Genomic DNA, 9,094 nt, shown 5'->3' with positions numbered 1-9,094 from the left:
AATAAGATTAAAGTTGAAGAGCAATCAAGGTAATAGAGGTAGGTGCTAATATAAATTTATAGAGGTTTTTAGTTAAAAATATTATTATAAAGATATATAGGCTTGTCAAAAAAAAAAATACCCTGTAGAAGTCGATAAAGGCCATATTCCTCTGTTCCAAAATTCCACAATCTTGGCTTTCTTTTTTTTAAAAGTAAAATTTAAATATTTCAAAATTTAGAAAAATATGGAGAATAATTTAATAATCACCATGTACCTAATTTAAAAGATGTTGATTTAGATTTAATAGATGTTGACATCTTGTAAGATTTGCCTGAAAGGTGTATTTATATTTGTTTTTAAAAATCAAAATATATAGTTTGGAGTCCCTTTTGCATTCATCTTAGATCCTGTTTCCATTATCCAGAGGTGGTTTTACTCTCTTAGCCCATGCTCTTTTATTCTTCCAACAAATGTCTCTGTGTATTTAACATTTAGTATTACGGTGTTTCAAATGTGTGTGGTACCTTAGTGTATATATTCTGTTTGAAAAGCTTGAAATTTATCTGTGTTGATACATATATATTTACTTCACTTAAAAGCTGTTAGCTTAATAGCTATTCAGTTGTATGAATAGAATGCAATTTTAGTCCCCTATTAATAGTTGTTTTCAGTTAATATATAGATCTTAAAATTTCCTTTTAGTAGGATCAAACTGTACGTGCTTATCTACAATTTGTTTTTTTCTCAGTAATGTACTACAGACATCTTACTGTATCACAAAATATAGATTTACCTCATTTTTAAGGACTGTAGTTTTTTAAAACTTTTTATAGGCATGCTACAATTATTTATCCAGTCCTTTACTGATGGACATCTAGGGATTTTTTTTTTTGGCATATTTTCCCCTTATTACAAAAAGTGCTGTCTCTCATGGATATTCTAGCACTTTATACTTTTGAACAACGGTAGGATAATTTCCACAGAAATAATTCTGCAGAGTAAATTTTGGGGGAATAGAATTGCATGCAATAAATATTGATGCTTTTATATTAAATCTAAACCGGTACGTGTATTTGTAACTTTCTTATTCCTGGTCTGTTCACTTAGGTATGTTCAAAATGGGTGCTATGTAAGAGGCGCTGAGATGGATAGCTTTGTAATATAAAGCAGCTAACATGTTAAAATTGCATAGTAGAAACTAGGAGGAGTCCCAGCTTTATATAGGTGAGGCACATAGAGCTGTGTTCGGGGAATAGTTTTAGTTTTGCTAGCACAGAATAGAGGATTCAAAAATAAGTTTGTAAAGTGCTATAAATTAATCAAATCCTTAAATTACTTGATATTTCTTTTTTTTTTTTTTTTTTTTTTTTTTTTTTTTTTTTTTTTGCGGTACGCGGGCCTCTCACTGCTGTGGCCTGTCCCGTAGTGGAGCACAGGCTCCAGACGTGCAGGCCCAGCGGCCATGGCTCACGGGCCCAGCTGCTCCGCGGCACATGGGATCCTCCCGGACCGGGGCACGAACCCGCGTCCCCTGCACTGGCAGGCGGACTCCCAACCACTGCGCCACCAGGGAAGCCCCTTGAAATTTCTTTTACTTGCTGTACTGAGCCCTTTTAGACTGAGATCAAAGGCAGTTTTGGTGAAGATGTGTTTGGTGGTAGTGTGCATGATCGGGAGCAGGCAAAGATTAGAAAACAGTGAAGAATCTGTACTGTACTCAGAATTAGGTAATAAGGACCTGAATTAAGGTGGTGGCAAGGTGGTAATTTAGATAGCTAGATTAAAGTAGAGGGTTGTTGGTTAATACCCTAAAGGAAATACACAAATTTGAATGGGAGGTTAGTGGCAAGGATTCAGAGTTGGTGGGTTTTGGGTCTCAGAGAATAGTGATAGTATAGAAATATGGAATTGGGAGGGGGAGCTGGTTTTGGAAAAGGACTAAAATGAAACCCTTCACACGTTTAACATTGAGGCCAGGGTATAGTAGTAAAAATGTCCTGCAGGAGCTTGGAGATAGAGAACTTGAGGCAGGAGGAAAGGTAGGCCTTATCTGGATGAGATCTTGAACCTAGAAGAGCCAGAGATTGAGGCTCACATTTAGGGGAGTGGGAGAAGATTGAATTTTAAGAAAACCTGTTAAAATTAGGTTAATGAGGCATAGTGGAGGCCAAGGAGATTTCCAAACGAGTGATAATTAAATTTGAGTGAAATGGGGAACAATGGGATTTGGTGATCCATACTAGTCATCCATCATTTTCTTAGGTTAATTTTAGCATAATAAGGGGTGAGGAGTGGGAGATGAGACAGCATGTATGGAACCTGTGTTGTTCAATAGAACTTTCTCTGATTCCTTCTGACATTCGATAACTGCTGTTCAGTACATATTGAGCACTTGAAATTTCGCTAGTTTGACCAAGGAACTGTTGGGTTGGCCAAAAAGTCTTCGGTTTTTAAGTAAAAATAAAAGACATTTTTCATTTTCACTGAGAACTTTATTGAACAACATATTCACCCTTTTGGTCCACTACCTTCTGCCATTTTTCAGACAACTTCATAATTCCATCTTCCCAAAACTTTTAATCTTTTTGAGCAAAGAACTGTTGCAGGTGCCTTTTACAGTCTTCTAGGGAATTGAAATTTTTTCCATTAAGAGAATTTTATAAAGAGAAATAAATGGAAATCCAAACGTGCAATGTCTGGTGAATACAGCGGATGAATCAGAATTTCCCAGCCAAGCTGTAACAGTTTTTGCCTGGTCACCAAAGAAACATGCAGTCTTGCGTTATCCTGATGGAAGATTGTGCGTTTTCTGTTGACTAATTCTGGACGCTTTTCGTTGAGTGCTGCTTTCAGCTGGTCTAATTGGGAGCAGTACTTGTTGGAATTAATCATTTGGTTTTCCAGAGGAGCTCGTAATAGAGGACTCCCTTCCAGTCCCACCATATACACAACATCACCTTTGGATGAAGACCGGCCTTTGGTGTGGTTGGTGGTGGTTCATTTCACTTGCCCACGATCTCTTCCTTTCCACATTATTGTACAGTATCCACTTTGCATTGCCTGACACAATTTGTTTTGAAAACGGAACGTTTTCATCACATTTAAGTAGAGAATCAAATGCGGAAATATGGTCAAGAAGGTTTTTTTTTGCTTAACTTGTGTGGAATCCAAACATCAAAGTGATTAACATAACCAGGCTGGTGCAAATGATTTTCATCGCTTGATTTGGATATTTTGAATATGTCAGCTATCTCCCATGTGGTATAACGTTGATTGTTCTCAATGTCTCGATTTGATCACTATCAACTTCAACTGGTCTACCCGACCATGGAGCATTGCCCAGCGAGAAATCTCCACCACGAAACTTCTCAAACCACTTCTGACACATTTGATCTGTCACAGCACCTTCTCCATACACTGCACAAATCTTTTTTTTGCGTTTCAGTTGCGTTTTTACCTTTCTTGAAATAATAAAGCATAATATGGCAAAAATATTGCTTTTTTCTTCCATCTTGAATATTAAAACAGCTACACAAAAATTCACCAATTTTGATAATTTTTTTTTTTTTTTTAATTTTCAGCTGTGTTGGGTCTTCGTTGCTGTGCGCGGGCTTTCTCTAGTTGCGGTGAGCTGGGGCTACACTTTGTTGCAGTGTGCAGGCTTCTCATTGCGGTGGCTTCTCTTGCTGCAAAGCACGGGCTCTAGGGCGCGTGGGCTTCAGTAATAGTGGTGCGCGGGCTTAGTTGCTCTGTGGCATATGGGATCTTCCCGGACCAGGGATCGAACCCGAGTCCCCTGCGTTGGCAGGTGGATTCTTAACCATTGCGCCACCAGGGAAGTCCCAAGTTGTTTTTTTTTTTTTTACTGTACCCTGATACGACAGGTGTCACAATATAGTAACAAAATTGTTTTGAATGAAGTTAAAGACAACTAAGTGCTACTAGAGCCATCCCAATAAATTAAAAAATTTTAATTTTAATTTAAATTTAAATAGCCACATGTGGCTAATGGCTACATGTTGGACGGCACAGATTATGGACTGTTAAAATGAAACAGTGATGTAGATTAGCAGGAGGAGGAGATCTCAGGATAAAGTAGAAGCATTTCGTTATTTTAAAATTTTGTTGCAGTGCTATCAAAATTGTGTTGGAATTACATATTTTAGTGCAAACCAGATTTTTGCATTTTTATGTTCAGTGCTGGCTATAATTAATTGACACTCTTTTCTATATAGAAGATCAAAATTAATTTTAAGAGAATTATGGTCTGAAATTTTTTCATGATGTCCCTTCCCTTTTTTCTTCTGTCTTGCTTTTTAAAGGTAATAATTCAAATTTTATAATTTATAATTCAAATTTTACTCAGTATCTTTTGAGACATTTGGATCTCTATTTTCTCCAATTAAAAGTAACTGAAAATTTCTGTTTTAGAAATCTCATTGGGGAGAGAGGGAATACCAGCTATACTTTGAACAAATCAATATCTTAGATATTTTATGGCTTGAGAAATGGTTTGCTTTGAGAATGATTTATGGTTTAAATTTGAATATTTGATAATACATGAGAGAACCTTTCTTACTAGGCTTACCTAAATGTACTTTGCAAGAAGAAAAATTAAGTGTAAATGGAAGAACCCATTCACAAACAGTGCTAATTATGTGATTCCATTTCTATAAAGTTAAAAAAAAAGACAAAACTGATAGATGGCAACAGAAGTCAGAATAATGGTTATTTTTGGTAGTGAGCATAAGGGAGACTATAGGGTTGTTAATGTTCTGTATCTTGATCTGGGTGGTAATTTCATGGTTTTCTTTATGAGAATCATTGAGTTGTATACTTATATAAACTTTTTTGTATGTATGTAACACTTCAGTTTTAAAACTTTTACTGCCTCACAAAATTTTAATGAACATAATTAGCTGAGTTTGTCTTTCTTTAGCTTTTTAATTTTTCTGCTACGTCTGTTCATACGTGAATACACTTAATGATGAAATCTATTTTGTCTTTTAAAATTACGATCTAAAACATGCAGAGGGTGCATAAAAAATGTATAGCTTAATGAATTTTTAAAATGAGTATATTGGAGAGACGTCTCTTGTGGTCCAATGGTTAAGACTCTGCTTCCACTGCAGGGGGCATGGGTTTGATCCCTGGCCTGGAAACCAAGATCCCGCATGCCTTGTGGCGTGGCCAAAAAAAAAACTACATTGGAGGGTTTTGTTGTTGTTGTTCATTTGTTTTTGAGTATGTCGTACCTATGTCTGTAAGAAGGGAAGGAGTTGATAGAGGGTGAGAATTTTTGAAGAGAACAAAGTTTTGAGGATTCTCGGAATACCATATCTTTGCCTTGGCTCTTCCTTTACTATCCCCTTGGGCAAATCATTTAACTTAATTTGGGTCTCAGATTTTTCTATACATCGGGGATCATACCTAACCTTCTTTGCAAGGTGACTGGTGCAATTCAAAATTATAGGAACATAGAATAATATTACTAGATAGCCCTTTAGGCTTGAATTCAGGTCTCTGACCTTACAGAACAGAATTGTGATGTGAAAAGATAAAATGATTTGTACAAGGACACACAGCTGGTGATTATTAAGATTATTCATTTACATTGGCTTAAAAATTTCTGAGGCTTTTAAGTATGCTAGGCACTATTCTAAGCAATTTACATGTATTAAGTTGTTTAATTGTCTAGGATTATTCCCAGAGGTAGGTATAATTATTCCAATTTTACTGATGAGGAAATTGAGGCAAAATGGGGTTAAGTAACTTGCCCAGGTAGTTGCGTTCTTTGCTATACTGCCTAGCTGAGTGAAAGCACTTACGGATTTTAGGCAAATATTAAGATCTTTTAATAATGTTTTACAGATTTTGTGAAGTAAAATTTTGGTTTTTGAACCAAAATTGTTGTGACTGTCATGATTATGGAAAAGATTGATGTTAATACTTACTGTTTGGGTTTTATTCTGTCCTTGACAAAGCTCATTTTCTTCTTAAGATGACTAGGATGTAAACACTAGGTAGTTTTCTTTTAAAAATAGATTTGTTTTTTTAATCCTAAGTCAGTTTATTTCTACTTTACAAATACTGTTTAGATTTCTAGGCAAACTGTTAATGGAAGGGAGTTTTCAGACTTGGAGGCAGATCTAATAAGGTTTAGTGTTCCTGTATCGGTTGTTTCAGCAGCATCTGGTCCTTGTTTTCAGGACAATAATACAGATTCTGTAAAAATTTATTTTAGACTAAGGTATAACTTACATGCAGTAAAACTCACCCTTTTTGAGTACAGTTCTGCAAGTTTTGGAAACACATGATCAACACTAATCAAGATATAGAAGAGTTCCATCACCTCAAATTGTCTTTGGCAACTACTGATCTGTTTTGTCGCTATAGTTGTCTTTTCCAGAATTTCATATAAATGGAATCATGCAGTATGTAACCTTTTGAGACTGGCTGCTTTTATTTAACATAATGCACTTTGAGACATCCATAGTTTGTGTATCAGTGATTACTTTTTATTGCCGAGTAGCATTCCATTGTATGGATGTACCACAGTTTGTATATTCACGTTCCAAGTTCATTTGGGTTGTCCAGTTTGTTTATTTTTGGCTGCATTGGGTCTTCGTTGCTGTGCGTGGGCTTTCTCTAGTTGCAGGGAGCGGGGGCTACTCCTTGTTGCAGCGCGCAGGCTTCTCATTGCGGTGGCTTCTTTTGTTGCAGAGCACGGGCTGTAGGGCTTGCAGGCTTCAGTAGTTGTGGCTCACAGGCTCTAGTAGTGGTGGTGCACGGGCTTTGTTGCTCCGTGGCATGTGCGATCTTCACGGACCAGGTCTCGAACCCGTGTCCCCTGCATTGGCAGGGGGATTCTTAACCACTGTGCCACCAGGGAAGTCCTGGTTGTCCAGGTTTTGATAACTACAAATAAAGCTGCTATCAAAGTATTCACACACGTGTGTGTATGCCCATGTATGTGTTTTCTTATGGTTTAAAAAAATATATGGTGCCTAGAGCTTTTTTAACTTTATTATGGAACCTGAAAAAGCTTGTAATTTTCACAGAATTTTGTTAATTGCTTAGTAAACTTCACCCCCCAAAAATTTCACTCTGGAATGAGAATAATTTGTTATACAAATAATCTTACAGTGTAAACTGTAAATAATGAGAATTTTTTAAAATTAAGGAAGTAGGCACATGTACTTAGTGGATATATTTACTTATCAAACTCCTTAGTGCATAATGTCATATTTTGTTTTTAGTAGCTTTTGAATTGTGAATCTTTGACTTTCTTTTATTTCTCTAGCTAGCAGAATGGTTATATAATTGGTTATGAAAAGTCTATAAGTAAAACAGGTTTAGCACTACAGAGTTCCCGCAAGATAGCTGGAAGTATTAATATTGGTTGCCAGTTTCATGTAAACAAGTCATAAAACTTACAGTTTATGGTTGATTAGCTACTTGAATTAAATTATCCTCTTTTTTTTTTTTCTGTGTAGTGAACTTTCTTTTTCTAGCAATATGAGGGCAAGAAAAAGAGGTGTAGGAGCTTTTATCTTGGGAAAGAAATTGTAGGCAATTTTTGCAAGTTAACGTTTCAGGGTTCTGATTCTGACCCTGTAGAGGACTACAGAGACTGTAGGTGGTATATGACATCTTCGAGAATAGTATGTGTGTGTTTCTTTTGATTAGTCTTAGAATTAGATTAGTTTAAGCCTTTTGGGTACTGTGATGAGGTACTTGGTACACAGAGCTACAGAGCTTCTTTCAGCAATGTACATTTCTTCTGAGTTAAGATATTTAGAAAACTGAATGTTGTGTTTAGAACCAAGAGACATTACACTTCAAATATGATGAACATTTGGTTAAGGGGATATCTCACTTGTAGGCTATCATGTTTCTAGCTATTTCCCATGGAAATATCCATCCGGAGATGCCCACTCTTGACAGTAATGGGGATTGCAAATTAACAGTTTGTTTTCTGTATGTGGTTGTTTGCTAGTGGCAAGACTTAGGTTCTTTACTTTTCCTAAGACTACAATATTGGTGATTCAAGTTGAGAATTCCAGGATAGAGTTGCCAAAATTAGAAATATGGGAGTATGGAGGTAGCAACCATGGGATCAGTATTACGAATAAAATTTTAATTAGCTGTATTAGTTGCACACTAAATTTTCACTGCTACCTAGTGAAGTAGGCAGGGCAGGCTGTACTATTACTCTCACTTTACAGGTGAATAAATTGTGTTTCAAAGCTGTCAGAACTTCTCTGAGGTTGCACTGCTAGTGAATAGCTGAATTAGAACTTCAGTCCAGGTCTTCTAATAACAAGTTGGATGTTCTTTCCACTATTGCAGTTTAGTATGGTGAAGAGCTCAGGCTTGGGTTTTAATCTTGGTTTTACCACTAGTACCCTGTGATCCTAGGCAAATTCCTTAACTTCTCCTTGCCTCAGATTTCTCAATTTTAAAATGGGGATAACAGTGCACTTGGGCCTTAATTAGGATTCGGCAAATGCTTACAACAATAGCTAGCCAATAGTAAGCACTCCATATATGCCGGTTGTGGTCGTTGCTACTGTTACTACAGTGATAACACTGCTTCTTTCCCTGAAGGCATTATAACTGTCCATTACTTTTTGTTTTTTTTTTTTTTTTTGCGGTTCGCGGGCCTCTCACTGTTGTGGCTTCTCCCGTTGCGGAGCACAGGCTCCGGACGCGCAGGCTCAGCGGCCATGGCTCACGGGCCTAGCTGCTCCGCGACATGTGGGATCTTCCCGGACCGGGGCACGAACCTGTGTCCCCTGCATCGGCAGGCGGACTCTCAACCGCTGCGCCACCAGGGAAACCCCATTTATTTAGAGCTAGGAGCTTTTGCATTCCTGCTCCATGGAACTACTTAAGTTGCATTACACACACCCTTCCCCCATTCCCAGTGTTTTACCTTCTCAAAACGAAGAAATACAGAAATTTATTAGTGGGTTCATCTAAAAAGATACAAAAATAGATTTTTCCCTTTAGAGATATTTGATGAGCCTTCAGAGAATTCCTGGGTATCTCAAACTTTTGTTAACTTGAGAATTCTTCAGCTAGTTTACCTGATACAGAAAAAGATAAC

At 37.0% G+C, this 9,094-nt stretch overlaps 1 protein-coding gene across 1 annotated transcript in view; it reads left to right on the top strand.

The window, feature by feature from the left end:
- The first annotated feature begins 1,925 nt into the window (after nt 1-1,925).
- Nucleotides 1,926-9,094, top strand: part of MTMR3 (myotubularin related protein 3) — a 122,853-nt gene continuing 115,684 nt past the window's right edge. The window contains exon 1 of the mRNA XM_065889506.1: nt 1,926-2,021. Coding sequence (XP_065745578.1) covers nt 1,926-2,021 — 96 coding nt within the window. The remainder of the gene's footprint in view (nt 2,022-9,094) is intronic.

This window comes from Phocoena phocoena, chromosome 13 (assembly GCF_963924675.1).
Source record: "Phocoena phocoena chromosome 13, mPhoPho1.1, whole genome shotgun sequence".
Classification (NCBI taxonomy): Eukaryota; Metazoa; Chordata; class Mammalia; order Artiodactyla; family Phocoenidae; genus Phocoena; species Phocoena phocoena.
Note: the sequence above shows the minus strand (reverse complement) of the source record. Positions and strands in the feature narration are given on the sequence as shown.